The sequence below is a fragment of the Aristolochia californica genome, unplaced genomic scaffold (genome assembly GCF_029961685.1).
Source record: "Aristolochia californica isolate CCGP_79_NKW_82.1479 unplaced genomic scaffold, dmAriCali1.0.hap1 SCAF_10, whole genome shotgun sequence".
Lineage (NCBI taxonomy): Eukaryota > Viridiplantae > Streptophyta > Magnoliopsida > Piperales > Aristolochiaceae > Aristolochia > Aristolochia californica.
Genome location: NW_027181771.1, coordinates 8,318,214 through 8,337,721, shown reverse-complemented (window position 1 = coordinate 8,337,721; position 19,508 = coordinate 8,318,214). Strand labels below are relative to the sequence as shown.

The following is a 19,508-nucleotide window of genomic DNA, read 5'->3' as shown; positions in this document are numbered from 1 at the left end:
AATCCGCGTTCATCCATCAAATGTGGAGAAAACTGTGTTCCGCACACACCACGAGCATTTCGAGTTCCTCGTGATGCCATTTGGTCTCTCAAATGTGCCTTCCACATTTCAGGCCCTCATGAATGAGGTTTTTTCATTTCTCTTGAGGAAATACGTTTTGGTATTTTTTTATGATATTTTGGTATATAGCAACAGTTGGGAAGAGCATCTTCAGCACCTTCACCAGGCATTTACTCTTCTCCGCTCACATCATTTGGTTTTAAATCAGTCCAAATGTTCTTTGGGTACCTCAAAAGTGGCATACTTGGGCCATGTTATTTCAGCAGTTGGGGTGAAGGTAGACCAGAGTAAGATTCATGCCATCACAGATTGGCCTCCTCCCACCTCCATTACAGCCTTAAGGGGATTTTTGGGCATAGCTAGGTATTACAGGAAATTTATCCGCAGCTATGGCCAGATTGCAGCACCGCTCAACAACCTACTCAAAAAAAATGCATTTACCTGGTCCGAGACAGCGGCTCATTCCTTTCTACAATTGAAAGAGGCCTTATCATCCGCACCAATTTTTCAGCTACCGGACTTTGATGAGTCATTTGTGGTGGAATGTGATGCATCGGGGGGTGGTATTAGTGCAGTGTTACACCAACAAGGACACCCGATTGCTTAGTTTAGCCGCCAACTTGGCCAACACCACCACAAGTTAGCAGCTTATGAGAGGGAACTGATCGGTTTAGCTAAAGCAATACAGCATTGGCGGCCTTATCTCTAGGGGCACCCCTTTCTGATTCGCAGCGATCATTGCAGCCTCAAGTATCTGCTTGAGCAACTACCTCACCGCAACAACATTGGTTAAGTAAACTAATGGGGTTTAACTTTACCGTGGAGTATAAACTTGGGAGTTTGAATGTGGGGGCTGATGCTCTCACCGGGACATTCCAGAGCCGCAATTACATGCCATCAGTCAGCCCAAAGCTCTTTTGTTGGATTCTATTCGGGAGGAGACACAACAGTACCCAGAAATTATTATTTTATATCATGAAATCCAGTAGGGGAGATCGGAAAAACATTGGACGGTTCTGGATAGTTTGGTCCTCTTCAAAAACCGGATCTTTCTACACCACACGTCCCCACTTATTCACAAAATTTTAGCCTCCTTCCATGACAGTACACATGAGGGCCGACAAAACACATATTTTCGGATAAGTCGGGAATTTTATTGGAGGGGTATGAAGCGCAATATAGCCGATTATGTGGCAGCTTGTCAGATTTGTCAACGAAATAAAGTTGAATCATTAAGTCCAGCTGAGTTGCTCCAACCACTTCAGCTGCCGTCGCAAGTCTGGTAAGATATTTCCATGGACTTCATAGATGACCTTCCCTCATTGTCTGGCAAATCCGTTATCTTTGTAGTGGTTGATCGTTTCTCAAAGTATGACCATTTCATACCTTTGGCGCATCCTTACAATGTAGCTCACGTAGCTTAGCTCTTTATGGATAATATTGTTCGGTTACATGGGATGCCTACTTCCATTACCAGTGATAGAGATACCATCTTTACCAGTACATTCTGGAAAGAACTATTCAAGCTGCACGGCACAACATTACCATTCTCTTCCACCTACCATCCGCAGACTGATGGTCAGACAGAGGTCGTCAACCGAAAAATTGAGATGTATCTTCGTTGTTTCATGGGGGACTCACCTAAACGGTGGGTTAAGTGGCTCGCCTGGGCTAAATTCTATTACAACACCTCCTACCACAGCGCACTCGGAACTACCCCATTCAAAGTAGTATATGGTAGAGACCAGCCCAGCCTTTTATCATATGAACCAGGTGCCTCCAAGGTCGCCACTTTGGACGAAGCGTTAGCAGAAAGAGACACCTTGCTCACTGAGGTGCGCACTCATCTCCAGGAGGGCCAGAAGACATGAAGTTTTATTATGACAAGAAGCACCGGGAAGTCTTCTTTTCTCCAGGAGATTATGAATGGTTGTGTCTCCAACACTATAGGCAGCTGTCACTGACAGCCTCCAAACACCACAAGCTCTCTCCGAAGTATTATGGTCCCTTTCAGGTAATGGACCCGCATTGGTACAGTTGCCTATCACTTGCAGCTTCTGCTAGAGGCCCGAATTCACAATGTGTTTCACGTCTCCCAACTGAAGGCCTTTCAAGGTGACTCTCCCTTGTTGCACACACCTCTGCCCCCACTACATGAGGGACGTGTCCTTTCTACTCTAGCATAGGTGTTACAGGCTCACCGCATTCAGGTGATTGGGAGATCCTAGTGCAATGGGCTGATGTTGATCCCAGTGACACAACAAGGGAGCCATTAGCCGCGTTCTGAACCCTCTACCCCTACTTCGAGCTTCAGGACAAACTCTTTCTCCAGGAGGGGGGGGGGGGGGGGGGGGGGGGTGATGTTATAGACTCCATAGCATCACGAGTTATCCATAGGCATAGGAATTAAATTATGTCAATTTACTTTTAATGTAATTCCATTTGGTTTGGTTTGGTTTAGTTTAGATGTAATATGGCATGAACCAATTGACCCATGGGTCTAATTTGTATTTCCGTCCTCAACCCTATTTATGGGGACGTCAAGGTGAAGGAAAGCAAGTATTGAAAAAATTAGAATTAAACAGGTCAGATTCTCCCTCAGAGGTCTAGGTCGGATTCTCCCTCTGAGGTCCAGGTCGAGCTTCCTTCAAAGCTCAATCGTTCTATTCCGATTTTCATCATTCCACGTTCAAGAAACAAGAATCCTCTTCCAGCGTCTAGATTCAATATGGAGGAAAGAGAGGAAAGAAGGGTGACTCGATCCATGGCTCGAGAAGAACCTAACACTCCATCGCCGTTGCCTGTTAGCCCGTCTCCGTAGTCTCCCCCCGCAGAGGAAGACGACACGGGTAGGAAAACGATGGTTTAATTTTTCCTAAGTTAGGAAAAATTAAATCGTCTTAAAGATAATAATTTATATTTTTTATTTATAAAATAATTATTTTTATTTATTTAATATATTTATTTTATAATTACTATATTAAATTAGTGATTTAATAGTCATAATTAAAATATTGTTAAAATAAATATTTGATAAATTGTTTTGGTTTAATTATCCCATTGCTATAATTAATTAAACCAATGGTTTTAAATTTTGTGACAATATATTATTAATTAATAATACATAAAAATATATAATGTTATTGATAAATATATATATATTTTTTATTATATTAAATTAGTGGTTTTTAATGTTAAAACATATCTTATGTTATTAAAAAATATTTATTTATTTATTATATTCACTTATATTACTTTATTATTATTTTTATTTATTTTTAATAATTTATTTTAGTCGCACGTACTTAGAGGGAGTCTACAGTACAATCTGCAAGAGCATCATATTATCGAGATGTTTTAGCAATTCAGATGTGGTAAAATTATTGACTATTATGTTTTAATGCCACTGAATATTTTATGTTGTACTTTTGTATGAACAAATATAATTTTTATATTAAAAAGGTGATTGAGTTATATTTGTATTATTTTTATTTTTATTATTACAATATTTGTGTAGTACACTATGTAGTACGATATTTGTATAATTATTTTATATTTAGATATTAAAAAATGAAAAATTTGATTACAATTTTAATAATATAAAAGTAAGTATTTGTTTAATTATTATATTTAATATATTTTATTTATTAACTAATATTAATTTAATTTTCTGATAGTCAAATATATCAAAATATTTTATTTAATAAATAATCTATATGCACTTTATTACACCACACTTTCCATTGTATACACTAACACAAACAAATACTTTATACTGCACTTTCCATTGCGCACACTAACACAAACAAGTACTTTACACGACACTTTTCATTGCATACACTAACACAAACAAGTTCTTTATATTCCCTCTCAGGGAAAATGCTTTTTATTGTATTTCATTTCCCTCTGTACTTATATTGTGCACTAATCCCCCCCAAAATCTTGAAATTCTAGCAATTAAAATACTCCCATCTAACCTAGATCTTCAATTTCAATGCTCCAAACTCCATACTCAACTAATTATGCTTAAATTGAACAAAAACATGAAATTCTAGTAATTAATACAACTCCCATCTAACCCAAATCTTCAATTTCAATGCTCCATACTCAGTGCACAACTAATTATGCTTAAATTGAATAAAAACATAAATTTCCAAAAATTACTAAAATTCCCATCTAACTCAAATCTTCAATTCCAATGCTCCATACTTGGTACTCCATATACAACTAATTATGCTTAAATCGAATAGAGAGATGAAAATCCATAAATCAAACAGTTTAAAAGTCCAATTAAAAAACTTAAACAACGCTAATCTAAATCAAAACCCTCAATATTCAAAATTCAAGTTCAATACATATGAGGAAAAAATGGGATGAGGGGTAAAACTATGATACCTACATTCCTCTAGGATTGAAGTTAATGCATGTAAGCTTTTATGTTAATAGTTTTGTGATATAAAGAGGTGTCAAAGGCAAAATAGAAATCATTAGATATCCCACTATGTAATTATATCGAAAGGACAAAAGTTGATGGAGAAACCAACTTCTACTCATGTCCCATTATGATAATTAGGTAAAGCGTACTGATATTGCATTTGATGAACTGTTTTGTGGTGTTCAACTTCTGCTTTTTTGAGTTACTTAGGTTCACATTTTATGGAGATGAATAATATAAGGCTTATTTTCATCATATGAGGCTTAATAGTTATGAAATCTTATAATTATCCCCTTTTTAATTCTTTAGAGAGTCCAAATTTCTTTCTCGATAATATGTCGTGTAGACCTATTAACCCCTCGTGGATAACTATTTAAATCTTTAATCTACTTAGATTATTATTATTATTATTATTATTATTTTTTTTTGTGATTTTTGTTTAGTTCCTAAAGATTCCACCTTAATATAAATTCTAAGTTTCTTTAAAAAAATTCCAAGCAAATTTATTGGGCTCTCCGGATTGTAAGTATTAAGCTACTTAAAAGTTTTTAGTACTTTATGTTTTGAGCAAATTTATTGGGCTCTCCGGATTGTAAGTATTAAACTTATGTACTTTGTTACCACTTTACTTTGTTTTTTATTTCTCATCTTCTTAGATTTTATTTCTCCTCTCTCCGGATGTATATGTCATTCACGGCATTTTTCAGGGTCATATCCGTCCACATGTTTCTCAGCTCTTCTTTTGCCTCTTGTTATGTCCGACATATCCCCGCTTCTGCCACGCCTCTCCCTCTCTACTGCCAGGGTCAGCCATAGTCTACTCCAGATCTGATAAAAATATCTCAAAACCCTTTCACTGGTAATCTTGCTCCATTTTCTCGATCAATTTTTTTTTTTTCTTTTTTTTTCTTGAAAATTGTCTATTCGTTCGCCCGCATTCTACTTTCGTCTGTAGTATTTTTCTGGTTGGAAATGGCTGTGATTTGGAGGACAGCTCGATCATTTGATGAAGCTCCCTTTTTTGCTGCTTGTGTTGAATGTGGCTGAAGAGGAGATCATTATAGTTCTTCCGTGATGGTTGATCACATTTTTGCTACTGTTTTACAGTGACCTGAATGGCTGTAGTTTGGGAGAATGCAGAGTTTTTTTTTTTTACTGTTTGGCTCTTCTCTGACTTCTCAAAGCTGTGATCTCTGTGCTATTGCTTTTTTATTTTTTTTCTGTTCCTTGATGGTATTCACTGGGATGACTTGGGAATTTGATGAGTTATTCACAAGTGTATGATCTTTCTATAGATGTTGAGGTTAGTGGAGATCTTTCTACTTGGAAGACGGACTTTATGTTAGTCAACTGTGCGGAGAAGCAAGAGGTTTTTTAGAAGGTTTACTTGTAAGGAAATGACAAGGTTCCCTACTTTGAGTGGGTCGTTCAGGTCTATGTTTGGTCTAATTTATGTCTGTTTCTTATGGTTGATTCTATTTCAGTGATGCAAGGGAAGCAGAACTAGTGTTATCATTTTTGGATAGGGAGTTTCGGTTTATGAATTTTACTTTTGGAGGATCATGCTTTTTTTTTTTTTTTTTTTCCCTTTCTTATTAGTGGCATATGACATAAGTTCGGTAATAGGTCAGACAAGGCTGGAAGCTCAATTGTATTATGTCATAGTAATTTAATTTCACCTTTGCATTTGATCATATATTATTTCTACTTTTTTTTTAATTTTCTCCACTGATCAGATCTTCTGTCATACTTTTAGGCGGTGAGACTGCATACTTTTTCAGTCTTGCAGTACAACTCTCAGTCTGTAGGGTCAGTAAATCTACCATTAGTATATTTGTTCCGTCTATGCTTCTGTATCTTGAGAAAATTGTCACAAACTCTCAAAAATGCAGGCCAGTGGAGTGGACAGAGAACATCTAATGGCAATCACTGGCACCCAGAATCCGCTGCTGGGAGAGACCACCTGTGGATCTTTGCTTCAGCAATTACAGGTAACCTATTGCTGGTCTGGTTGCTTCTAGGGATGCTTCAGGTTGCATTATATGAGGGTCTTACAACGTTAATGGGCGTAACAAATCTTGATGCAACTATTTCAAAAAAATAAAATAAAATAACAAATCTTGATGCAAAGCACACCAGCATTGCTGGGACAATCTCTCTATAAAAACTCATGAAATATCTTATTGGGTCAGTTCTGTTTTGCCCCAGTGGATCGCATGTGGGCTAATCCTTGCGTGACCTTCTTAAGATCTGTTTTAGTTGCTCCATATGGATGGCATGAGAAATAGGTTACTCACTGGCCTTTTATTGCAGTTAATATGGGATGAAGTTGGTGAGAGTGACGAGGACAGAGATAAAATGCTGCTCCAGTTAGAGCAGGAGTGTTTAGATGTTTACAAGAGGAAAGTCGACCAGGCTGCAAAGTCGAGGGCTCACCTCCTTCAGACCTTGGCTGATTCTAAAATCGAGCTCTCAAGACTTCTTTCTTCTCTTGGGGAGAAGAATTATGTTGGCATTGTATGCAAATGTTCTACTGTTGGTTTTGTATCAATTTACCAGCAAGATATTTCATGTAATAAAAAGATTCATACTCTGTATTTGTTCAACAGCCTGATAAATCAACTGGTACAATCAAGGAACAGCTTGATGCCATAGCCCCTTTATTGGAACATCTATGGCAGCAGAAAGAGGAGAGAATGAAGGTTTTCACCGATGTTCAGTCACAGATTCAGAAAATACGTGCAGAAATTTCTGGCAATCTTGATGTGATCGAGAAGGCAGGGCCACCTACTGTGGATGAGGAGGATCTGTCCCTGAAGAAATCAGATGATTTCCAGTCTCAACTTCAAGAACTTCAGAAAGAAAAGGTCTAGTACTTTCTTCCTTTGGTCTTGATTATTGTCTTGCTTTTACCAGAACTTTATTGGCCATAACCTCTGTTTGCTGACTATTCTAGAACTTTCCTCTAGGACAGAGTGACAGGCTGCACAAAGTTCTTGATTTTGTAAGCACTGTGCATGATCTCTGTGCTGTACTGGGTATGGATTTCTATAGTACTGTTACTGAAGTTCATCCAAGTTTAAATGATTCAGTTGGGCTGCAATCCAAGAGCATCAGCAATGACACTCTATCTCAGCTGGCAAAAACAGTTGCAACATTAAAAGAAGATAAAAAGCAGAGACTGCAAAAGGTAGTTTCTGCAACATCAAATGCTGAATAAAAATTTTCTTTTGATTTATGTACCAAGGATGGCAAGTCTTTGTCTTTTGTGGTTTTTGACTTGACAAAATTAAAATTGCCTAATCTGATAGTCTATTAACCATGCTTAATTGAAGTACCTCAATGAAAATTCGTGTGACAGTCAGTAAAGATTTTGGGACTATTAAGTCTTGTTTTAACTCTTTTGAGCTTTAACTGGCTTTTCCAAATCATGAGCAAGAGAGTCTGATAAATGAGGTCAATGTGAACTAGATAAGAGTACCATCTTCTTTAGGTCCTGAAAAAGTGATTCACCTGTCTTGGCTTCTTCTGAATTTTGATTTGGATTATATTGTAGATCTCTTTTAGTTGTAGGATATCTTATGTCAAGCTCCTTGTAGAACACACATTATTGGTCTTATGGTTGGCATCTGTGCTTTGTACGAGTTTGTGTGTCACTATCAATACCCAGATATCATAGTTGTTGTCATCCTTGTAAATGGTGAACATTTTCTACATCTATTTTAATTTTTCTGATGTTTTAAATGATGAATCTTCTTTTTTCTTTTGCTGTATGTTGAAAAAATAGCTGTAATTGTTGGAGATTATGTGCAGATAATAAAGCCACTTTGAATGCTTTATGACTGCTGAAAACTTTGGAGTCAAGTTCTGTAAGGAATTGGTTTGAGACTTTCTTTAGCTGCCATTTCATGACTTTCTGTAGAGGCTGTCATTTGCTGGCTTAAAGCGTGTACGTTGGCCTATTACATCTGTAAATACCCTTCATGTTCTTATCTTTGTTCCTGAATTTGACTCTGCTGTCTAATAGTAGCCTTTCATTATAAATTATCTCATTTCTTTTGATGGTATAATTTTCCTGAGGTGTAATGCACTAGCCTGATTATCTTTCTCTTCTTCTTTTAACTCTGCTTAGTTATGAATGCTGAATTTAAATTGCTAATGATTTCTATACCTGCTTTTTCTTAGCTACAAGAGCTGGCACAACAGTTATTTGATCTCTGGAACCTGATGGATACCCCAAGGGAAGAGCAGAGTTTTTTTGACCATGTGACATGTAATATCTCTTCTGCTGTTGATGAAGTTACTGTTCCTGGGGCCCTAGCTCTTGATTTGATTGAGCAGGTGTGACCATCCCTTCAATTATTATTTATAACGTAAAATATGAAATTCAACTAATTTGTCCACTTTATTTGGGTCGTTCAACTTGCTGCATCTTAATTTTCTTGCTCTGCTGTTAAGGCCGAGGTGGAGGTTGAAAGGCTAGATCAACTTAAGGCCAGCAAGATGAAGGAGATTGCTCTTAAGAAGCAGACAGAGCTTGAAGAAATATACGGCCGGGCCCACATAGAAATTGATACAAAGGCTGCTAGGGAGAAAATAATGACCCTTATAGATTCTGGGAATATTGAACCTTCTGAGCTACTAATTGACATGGATAATCAAATATTAAAAGCCAAAGAAGAGGCCCTTAGCCGGAAAGAAATACTGGAGAAGGTTGATAAGTGGATGTCAGCATGTGAAGAAGAAAGCTGGCTGGAAGACTACAATCAGGTACCTCTCTTATTCTCCCTGTTTCTGTTGTTTTCACAATGAACATATGGGTCTCCATCATATAACAACTATGGGTCTCCGTCATATAACAACAGTTGGTAAAAAAACCATACTGTTTTCGACACTTCTTTTGTTTGCAGAGTTCTGGTTTTTATGGGGCACCATCTAATCTCACTGGGCAAGACAGCAGTTTAACCAATGAAGACAGGTTTTCTCTCCAAATGTATTAGAGAATTTCCACCTTGATGGCTTTCCGAGCACATGTAGCTTTGCAAATCCAACTACTACTTTTGACTTCTCTAAATTTTGAGTAATGTGATTATTAATGTTTTGGAGCAGGATGAAAACAGGTATAATTCCAGCAGAGGTGCACATGTAAACCTCAAACGTGCAGAAAAAGCTCGCATCCTTGTTAACAAGATTCCAGGTATTTTCAGAATGAAGCTCCATATTTGAAACCTACTATGATTTACTCAAATATCTGGGTTATAGCTCCTTTATGTGGGTTAAATATTTTCTATATGCACTGATATTCGATTCTTTTGGGCATCAATTACCGATAGGCAAGTGTTGCCCCTTTGAAAGCAAAAAACAAGAAATTTTGGATCAAATTTACACATTTACTTTACAGTGTTAATGAATTGGCTTTAGAGGGTCATTCAAACTGCAATTGGTTTTTGTAATAGCTTTGGTTGACACATTGGTTGCCAAGATTCGGGCTTGGGAGGAGGATCGGGGCATTACGTTCAGCTATGATGGTGTTCCTCTTCTTGCAATGTTAGATGAATATGCCATGCTCAGGCACGACAGAGAGGAAGCCAAGCGAAGAATGAGGGTACTCAAACACAACTCATGTTGCTGTCTTATTCTTACAACTAATGTTTCCTTCTCTCTTACTCTTAGTGTAGTTCATAACAAAACAAATTTTTAACGCTAATACATTAGGAGATGGTCCGCTGATCACATACGTTTGTCCGGTTCAAATTGCTTTCACAGAATGGCGTTAATTGAGTTCTATTAGCCATTTTAGCAAGTTCTTTATAGGTGACAAGTCAAGTTTACAGTATAATGTTAATTATAATGGCTGCACTTATCTGCCATGCCTGATGGTGTGATCTGGGTTGCACATGGAATTTAGCTTGTGGCATGCCTGCATACGTAGTGTTCTTTCTGTTTTTGAACTTAAAAAACTCCTCAAATTTGTACTTCAATACTGCCACTAACAGGACCAGAAGCGCTTCCATGAACAACTAAACACCGAACAAGAAACCCTATTTGGGTCAAGACCAAGCCCTAGCCGCCCACTTGGTTCAAAGAAGGTGGTGGGTCCACGTGCAAACGGCAGTGCAGCTAATGGTACTCCCAGTCGACGGTTATCTCTTCAGAGTGGTGGAAGTGGTGCTAGATCAACAACCAAAGATGGGAAGAGGGACAATAACCGGCCGGCGGCTCCCGTGAATTATGTAGCCATAGCAAAAGAGGATGCAGCTTCCCACGTGTCTGGGAGTGAGCCAGGTTCGTCTTCACCATGAAAATAGCATAGGTTGAATGACTGGGTTTTCATCTGCTTTGCTCTCTTTGTCACCTATATGACTCAGGTATTAATGCGTTAGAATAGTGTAATAGTAATTAGTGTAGACCATGTAGTGGACTTCTGCACACTTTTAACTAACTGTTTCTCTTGTAAGTCATAGGGGTGACCGACTTTGTTGTCCGAGATGTTTGACAAAAGGTCATCAGAATACGAGACATCTTGGGCGTGTAGGTAAAGATATCTAGGGTGAGACATTTTAGGTGTCATAATATAAAACTCTATAGCGTTTATTTTTATATAAGCGGTGAGACTTTTTGCCACTGATACATGAAGCTGTAAACAAGTAGTCTATAAGCTTCATGTGTTTTGGATGACTCATGTACTACATAACCAACCGTGTTGGAGTTTTATTAATTAAAAATAGCGATTTTGCATGCAGTTTAACTAGCATTTTACTTGGGGTGACATGTAGGGGTGGCATTGAGTTGAGACGAGTCCAAGCTTGAGCTGAGTCTAACCTTGAGTCTAATAATTTTAACTGAGTTTGAATTCGAACTTTCACCTATATTTAAAATTTTGTAGAAAATACATGTTAAATAAATTATATATAAAATTATCTATACACTCTGCATATTCATAGAGATTGCATAATTATGCATAAATTTTATTAAAAAAATAATTTATTTGTAAAAAAGGAGCAATTTTGTATTTCTTATATCTCTCTAACAATTATTGACATTCAAAAATCCCAGGTCCATTCTTCAATTACAAAAAAAGATTATTTATTTGGGTTTAATAAGGTACAAAATGTTCTCACATATGAGAAATACATGATGTAACATATAAAAAACCACAAATATATATGTTTTTGCTTAGGAGATCTCGTAAGAATACGAAGTAGTAGTATTTACTTGATTAAATTGGTCAGTATTTGACGAATCCTTAGCACATCACCAACAACCTAAGACAAAAAGTTGAAGAACAATCGACAACTAGAAAATTAGATAGTCAACTTATGTGGGTCATAATTTAGAAGAGAAAAAAAATAGATTTGGCATCAAAATATTTTTTGAATCAGTATCTATTAGATTATGCTATTATTGCTACTTAAACCCTTGTATGGGTTTCTCCGTGCTCCTCTCTCGCCGAAATGGAGGAGACGACACCAGACCAAGTAGGGGTGCCGGCCCGACTTAGATCCTTAGACGAAATAGCCAAAGATCAATCGAAGATGGCAACGCAGCAAACATTACGATCTCATTCTATAATTAGGCTCGGGAAACTTTCTAAGTGTTTAATTAGGAAATGTTTGAGTCTATTACGATCTCATTCTCTATGTCCACATAATCTTGCTATTTTATATTAAATGATCTTATCTTACATCTATTTTATTAAATAAAAAGTATGCACTATTGCTAACCCTTACATAGTTTATATTGATTTGTTTATAAATATGATGTATGTAAAGATATTGAAATAATATTTTTTGGTAACTTGGATTAGTTTCTTATAAGCGACACAGAAGAGACAAAATCCATAGAAAGTTTTAAGCAGAAAAATCTCAAGAGGGTATCCTTTAGGAACCTCAAAAGAACATATGTTAAGTGGAGTTTAAGATCACCAAATGTGAGCAAAATATCTAGACTCCTCCAAAGAAATGGGTAGGGCGAGCTTGGATAGATAATCAGCTTGTTCATTAATTTCTCATGAATATATAATAAGGGATTAAAATCTTCCCTTCCCGGATAAGATCTCAGTTGTAATTATCTATTGTTGTTTTTATTTCTGGTCAAACTTTGTCGTTTCGGTTAAGTTTATCATTGTAAACTGTATAAATATCACTCTCAATAAATGGAAATACGTGGTTCAGTTCATCATCTCACATGGTATTATAGTAGTTGCATCTACCATCCTCCAGATTTATTTTTCTTCCTCTACCCCACACTGTGACCTCCTCTCTGGAAATTCCTCTTTGAACCACGTGCTCGTCGATGTATACATCAAGCTCTGACAGAGCCTCCAGGCGCTGTCGCTGACCGCCACTCAGCCACCGGAATGGGTTTCCACTGTCCCGCAACTGCCCTCACTATATCTCCCTCTCTACAACTCTCGGATCTTCACCGTACCCGTCAAACTCCAATTGAGCCTTTGAAAACTACTAACGACCGCAGTTGAGCCACCAACGTGACCTTCTGACGCCCCGCACCAACAGTCCTGGCGAGCCTCTGCTCCGGACTTCGCCAAAGGAAGGAACCAGACGATGCACACAAGTTTGAAAATGACTCGTGCGCTATCCATGTGAGGCCAACGTGTGATTCTAACATGTGTGAGGGAAGAAAAAAATTTGCCTACTCTCTGTTTTCTACTTCTAGCTTACTGCCTATTTTACGCACGTTGACTCAGCCAGATTAATTACTACGTCTGGTCATATGGTTTGGCGCCCGTCGCCTAACAGCCCTGGTTGACCAACCATGGCTACCAACTCAGGTGATCCAACTTACACCTGCAGGCATCGACCTTGTCTATCTCTGGGGTTTTGTTAGATTTGTGGCATCCAAAGGCACTCGTCTAAGAGATGTCCATCGTTTCAACTCGTACCAATCCAACCAACCAACACAGGATTTTCACCTTCTCATACTTCGACAACACCATAGAAGCCACGGGCTCATTATGCTGCTAACATCACCTCCAACAATCCGGCTTGGTTACTTGATAGTGGAACATCTCACTATGTCACTGTTATGGTCCTGGGTTAAGTACCTATGCTTTTTGCTCCTAACAGATCGGTCTTTTGGGATGTATTGGCTAGGTGATTATCATTTGGTATCGGAGTAGGCACTACGTCTCGAGTTCGACTCCCCGCATGCGCGGGCGACCGCAGTCCCCGGACATTCCCCAAAGGCTCTCGTCACTGTGTTAATGCTATCGTGGTCGTCGGCTCGAGAGGGCGGGGTGTACTGTTATGGTCCTGGGTTAAGTATTTATACCTTCTGCTCCTAATAGGCTAGTCTTTTGGGATGTATTGGCTAGGTTCTTATCAGTCACAATAGACTTGTGCAACTTATTTCTTCATACACCCTATACTGGCTCAGATGATGCTATGATTGTCAATCACACTAGTCTCTCCATCACCCACACCGGTTATATATCTTTTCCAACTCCCACTACTACATTTATTTTGAATGATGTCCTTTGTGTACTAACCATGCAAAAGAACTTTAAACCCTAGTTTCAAATAGATCTGGTGATCACAGTGTCTCAAGGGGGGAGCCTTGAAGGCTCATGGAAAATGTCGGAGAACTCATCAATAAGAGTATCAATAGTGTTGTTCGAAGTGTCCTAGGCAGTCCTAGAATGAATGTGATGTGGTTTGTCCACTTGACTTCCCTGTATCCCAATGTTTTTAACCATTTAATTCCCAACACCGTATCAAAACTGGCCAGAGGAATGACAAAAAATTCAGCATGAAATAAAGAAGTGCCAATAGAAAAATTTACCGCCTTGCTGATTCCCTAGCTAGGAACCTTCTCCCCATTGGCTACTGAGACTGTAGCTGTCGGATGTGGAAGAATCTGTAACTACAGGTGTTGAGCCACAGTTAAGCTCAAAAATTGTGTACTCCCCGAATCCACTAGTCCCATGAGTTCCTGATCGAAGACCTGAGCTCTGACTTGCATGGTTTTGGGTGATTTCTACCTAGAAATGGCATGCAAGGATATTTTCGGTGGTTCTTCCTCTATCATCACTTCCATATCATTAGGATCATCGACTTCATCCACTTCAAGCCAAAATAACCTTTTGCACCGATGACCTGCCCGATACTGTTCATCACAGTTGTAACACAAATTTTTAGACTGTCGTTCTGCCATCTCAACACTTGTCAATTTTTTAATGTAATGAGGTGCAGGATTACTAGATCTCGTATCCCTTGTGAAAGTACTACTTAGAGTGTGTCTTGGATAAGGTGTTGTTGACTGAACCCCTTGAGGAGAATTGCACCTTCCTTGCCATGGGGAGGAAGTGCTCCGTTCCCCTGACCATGGTGGTCGTCTGTGCTAGACCTTCTGTCGAAGTTTTAATGCTCGGGCTATATTCATAGCACTGGCTAAGTTAATAGGTGCATAGAGCTCCACCTCTAGCCGTAACGCCTCAGTCAGTCCTGTTGTAAATAACGCTACCTACTGATCCACTCGGACCATACTGCTTGCTCTTGCTAAGTTTTCCTAGAACTGTGTTTGATATTGCTCCACTGAGCCAGTTTGGTGTAACATAATCAAATCCCCCAAAGGGTTGCTGTAAGCCAGGGGACCAAATGGAGAGTGCAAAATTCCTTAAACTCATCCCATTCTACCAGCAAATGATCAGCCTCAACCTGCTGATACTAGAGTTGTGCTTCCCCCAGTAAGTGAAAAGAAGCCAACTGTACTCTATCATAAGTTGTTGTTCTTTGATGGTTAAAATTTTTTTGCACCTATACAACCAAATCAAAGGATCTTCTGACCCATTATAAGTAGGGAAATCAAGTTTAGAATATCTGGGTACGGTGCCTCCCCCCTGGTTGAAGTGTCCTTGCTGGCCAAGAAAGTGGGTGTGCCCAGCAAACACTTCTCCCCCTCTAGTATGCGAGTGGTCCTCTCCTCTTTGTTTATGTTATGATCTCAAGCCATGGATCGAGTCACCCTACGCTCTCCTCGGTCTTCCAAGATTAAAGACGGTGAAGATCTGGACTTGGGATTCTTGGAGCATCCAATCGTGTATGCAAATCTCAAGCAAGACGAAGAACAATCTTGCGAGCTCACCCCCAGAAGATGAACCGTCAAGCTGATGGAACTCGGCAAGGAAGATGAAGAGACGTGGCTGAACAGTAGGTCTTGGGAGGTCGTGGAGTAAGAGGTTTGATGGGGGAAAGAGCTCGTGAGATAAGGTGAAGAGGATGAGGGATGATGAACTTTGGATGAATAGGTGAAGAGGCATCGATGGATGAAAGCTTGTGAGGAAGGAGATGAAGGGACGTGATAGATATCCAAGCTTTGAAGGAAGCTTGCACCTAGGCCTTGTGAGAGAGAGAACCTGATCTCATTTACCTATGACTCAAAGCTTACCTTCCATAAAAATGACGTCCCTATAAATAATAGGAACGCCCCCTTACACAGGCAACGCCAAACCCCAAGTTCTGAATAAAAATTACATAAATGCCACCTAATAACATTGCAAAAATCACATAAAAGATCCTCTACGTCTACCTGGTACTCTAGAGGCTATGGAGTCCATAACTTCACCCCCCCCCCCCCCCCCCCCCCCCCCCTAGAGAAAAAGCTTGTCCTCAAGGTCAAAGGTGGGGGTAAAGAGCCCGGAATTCCTCGAGTGGTTCCTAGGAGGCAGCAAGTGTCTCGGTGTTAGCCCACTGAACTAAAAGCTCCCAGGACCCGTGAATGCGGCAAGCCTGCAAAACTTGGGCTGGAGAAGCCAGGTCAAGCAGTTGCGGCAAGGGCGTGTGTAGAATGGGTGAGTCACCATGAAATGGTTTCAAGAGTGAAACATGGAAGACGTCATGGATACGGGCTTCTGGTGGGAGCTGCAGGCGATAAGCCACCTTGCTAATGTGAGCCAAGACCTGAAAAGGACCATAAAATTGGGGGGACAGTTAATGCCTTCGTGTTAGTGTTACTGTCAGTGAACACTGCCGGTAAGGCTGAATACACAACCAAACATAATCGCCTGGAGCAAAAGAAAGGTCCCTATGATGTTTGTCATAGTTATCCTTCATCGTGGCCTGAGCCTTCAGTAAGTTGGACTTGACCTGGGCAAGCATCACGTCCCGTTCGCCAAGGCCTGGTCAATCAGTGGCAAGCGAGACAAACCAAGCTCATAAGAGAGAAGGCGAAGAAGTGCACGACTATAGACCACCTGGAATGGAGTGGTGTCGAGTGCTGTATGATAAGAAGTATTATAATAGTACTCCGCCCACACCAACCAATGTACCCAGTGTTTGGGGTGGTCCCCAACAAAAAACCACAAATACATCTCAAGGGTTCAATTCACCACTTTCGTTTGCCCATTAGATTGAGGATGGTAGGAAGAGGAGAAGGAAAATTTGGTACCCTGTAATTTAAAGAGATCTTTCCAAAAAAGTACTGGTGAAGACCGCATCGCAGTCACTGGTGATGGACTCCGGTAAGCCATGCAGACGAACAATCTGGTCCATAAAGAGTTGAGCTACCTGAGACGGAAGTTGAAGAGGTTGCAGCAGGCCCGCTAGGTGTAAAGAGTTGGCCTTGTTCCTCTGACAAACTTGGCATGCCAAAACATAGTCAGCAACCATACGCTTCAACCCTTGCCAATAGAAGTCCCAGCTAATACAAAAATAAGTTTTCTGCTAGCCCTCATGAGTACTATCGTGTACTGCAGAAATAATGCTGGTGAGAAGAGGGGAGGTGTGGTGGAGGAAAAGGCGCTTCTTGCATAATATGAGCTCGTCTTGAATTTTCCACTGGTGATCCACAATGCCTTGCTCAATCTTCTGGTACAACTCTAGGAGCTCAGGATGGTTCTGAATGTCACCTCGGATGGAGTCAAGTAAAAGGCCTCGCAGTTGACTGATAGCATGCAGTTGAGGATACAACAATTCCCTACGTGACAGTGCATCTACGCCCCTATTAAAGAGGCCTGGATTGTATTCCACCTTGAAATCAAAACCCATGAGCCTACTGATCCAATGTTGCTGGAGGGAAATCGTGAGATGTTGTTCCTGCAAGTACTTCAAACTGCAATGGTCGGTACGGATCACAAAGTGCCTACCCCACAGGTAGGGCCTCTAATGATGGATGGCTTTGGCTAAGCCGATGAGTTCTCGTTCATAAGCTGCTAATTTGTGGTGGTGTGGGGCCAACTGTCGGCTGAAATATGCTATGGGGTGCCTTTGCTGCTGTAAGACGGCGCCAATGCCGCCACCTGACGCATCACATTCAATAATGAACATTTCTTCAAAATTTGTAAGTTGGAGAACCGGTGCTGCAGCTCAGGACTGTTACAACTGTTGGAAGGACGAATCGGCTACATTGGTCCATGATGAAAGTGTTCCGCTTGAGTAAGCTTGTGAGTGGTGCAGCGATCTGGCCATAGTCATGACTAAACTTCCTGTAATAGCCCACCAACCCAAGAAACCCCCTCAAAGTCGTGACCGAATGCGGAGTCGACCATTCCAACACGGACTGGATTTTAGTGTTGTCCACCTTAACCCCTGAGGCAGAAATAACATGGCCCAAGTAGGAGACCTCAAAAGTCCCTATCTCACATTTGGACTTATTAAGGAATAAATTATGTGAACGTAGAAGGTAGAATACCTATCGCAGGTGCTGAATGTGGTCTCCCAAATTTTGGCTATAGATCAAGATATCATAAAAAAACACAAGAACATATTTGTGCAAGAAGGGACAAAATACCTCATTCATGAGTGCCTGGAATGTAGAGGGTGTGTTGGAAAGACCAAAGGGCATTACCAAGAATTCAAAATGACCGTGGTGAGTACGGAAACCCATTTTCTTGACATCTGTAGGGTGGACTCGGATTTGATGGTAGCCGGACTTCAAGTCCAGCTTTGTAAATATTTATAAGCCATGAAGTTCATCCAACAACTCATCCACCACCGGAATGGGAAATTTATCCTTCACTGTGTGCGCGTTGAGCTCCCTGTAGTCTACACAGAACCGTCATGAGTTGTCATGTTTCTTGACCAACAGAACCGGCGACGAAAAAGGCGAACGGCTGGGCTGAATGATGCCTTGAGTTAACATGAGCTCACACTGGCACTCTATCTCATCCTTCTACAAGTGAGGATACCGGTATGGATGTACCACGACTGCCTCGATGCCCAACTTCAACCGGATACAATGGTCACAAGCCCGTATCGGAGGTAGGGCAGCAGGTTGCAAAAATAAGTCGACAAATTCATCCATCAGCTGCCTGAGTTGACTGCCCTCTAATCCCTCAGCTGGAGAGTCTGAAGAGTACACGGTAGGGGAGCATGCATACCATGGAGCGTGTTATGGACTCTATAGCATCATGAGTTACCAACAGGCATAGGAATTAATGAATGTGTTTTTCAATTTCCATGTAATTGTTTCTTGGTTTGGTTTTGTCTTTGGTTTGGGTTGGTTTAGCATTTATTGGTTTGAACCATTGACCCAAGAGGTCTTTAGTGTTTTGGACATCCTCAACCCTATTTAAGGGGACGACTAGGGTAATGAGAATTATGAATTGAGTCTACTTTAGCTAGAGTAAATTAGATAAACAGGTCAAGAGCTCCTTCAAGCTCTCTTCCGTTTTTTCCCCAATTCTCCTTTCCGAAATTCAATACCCATCAATCCCTCATTCCATCTCAACGTCAAGCAAGGTAATGGAAGGAAGAGAAGAGAGGAGGGTGACAAGATCCATGGCTCGTGAGGATCCTAACAGAGCGTGAGCTTCTGGTGACCCTGGTTAAAACTCATAGTGAGGGACTTAAAATCCCATAATATCGAACCCAACTGCTGTAACCATTTAATGCCTAGGACCAAATCAAATCCAGCAAGCAGAATGACCAGAAAATCTGCCTGGAAGGTGTGGCCTTCAATGACAAAAGTGACTGCTGCACATAACCCCACACTGGTAATTTTCTCCCCATTTTCTATCGAAACCGAAATGCCTGAATTGTGCTGTAGTGGCAAGCCC

General features: G+C 40.2%; 1 protein-coding gene across 1 annotated transcript; it reads left to right on the top strand.

The window, feature by feature from the left end:
- The first annotated feature begins 5,276 nt into the window (after positions 1-5,276).
- Positions 5,277-11,245, top strand: LOC137934781 (65-kDa microtubule-associated protein 1-like). Its single transcript, XM_068779309.1, has 11 exons — positions 5,277-5,354; positions 6,252-6,304; positions 6,388-6,486; positions 6,809-7,012; positions 7,105-7,362; positions 7,470-7,685; positions 8,681-8,836; positions 8,954-9,265; positions 9,605-9,692; positions 9,952-10,100; positions 10,492-11,245. Exons 3-11 carry the CDS (start codon positions 6,415-6,417, stop codon positions 10,795-10,797), a joined length of 1,761 nt encoding a protein of 586 aa, XP_068635410.1. The 5' UTR covers positions 5,277-5,354; positions 6,252-6,304; positions 6,388-6,414; the 3' UTR covers positions 10,798-11,245.
- The last annotated feature ends 8,263 nt before the right edge of the window (positions 11,246-19,508 follow it).

Excerpts from the sequence above, each read along its gene's own strand:
- LOC137934781 (XM_068779309.1), top strand. The coding sequence starts at position 6,415 with ATGGCAATCACTGGCACCCAGAATCCGCTGCTGGGAGAGACCACCTGT. Across the intron at positions 9,266-9,604 it reads GGCTGGAAGACTACAATCAG|GATGAAAACAGGTATAATTC; the intron begins GTACCTCTCTTA and ends GTTTTGGAGCAG. Across the intron at positions 10,101-10,491 it reads AAGCCAAGCGAAGAATGAGG|GACCAGAAGCGCTTCCATGA; the intron begins GTACTCAAACAC and ends TGCCACTAACAG.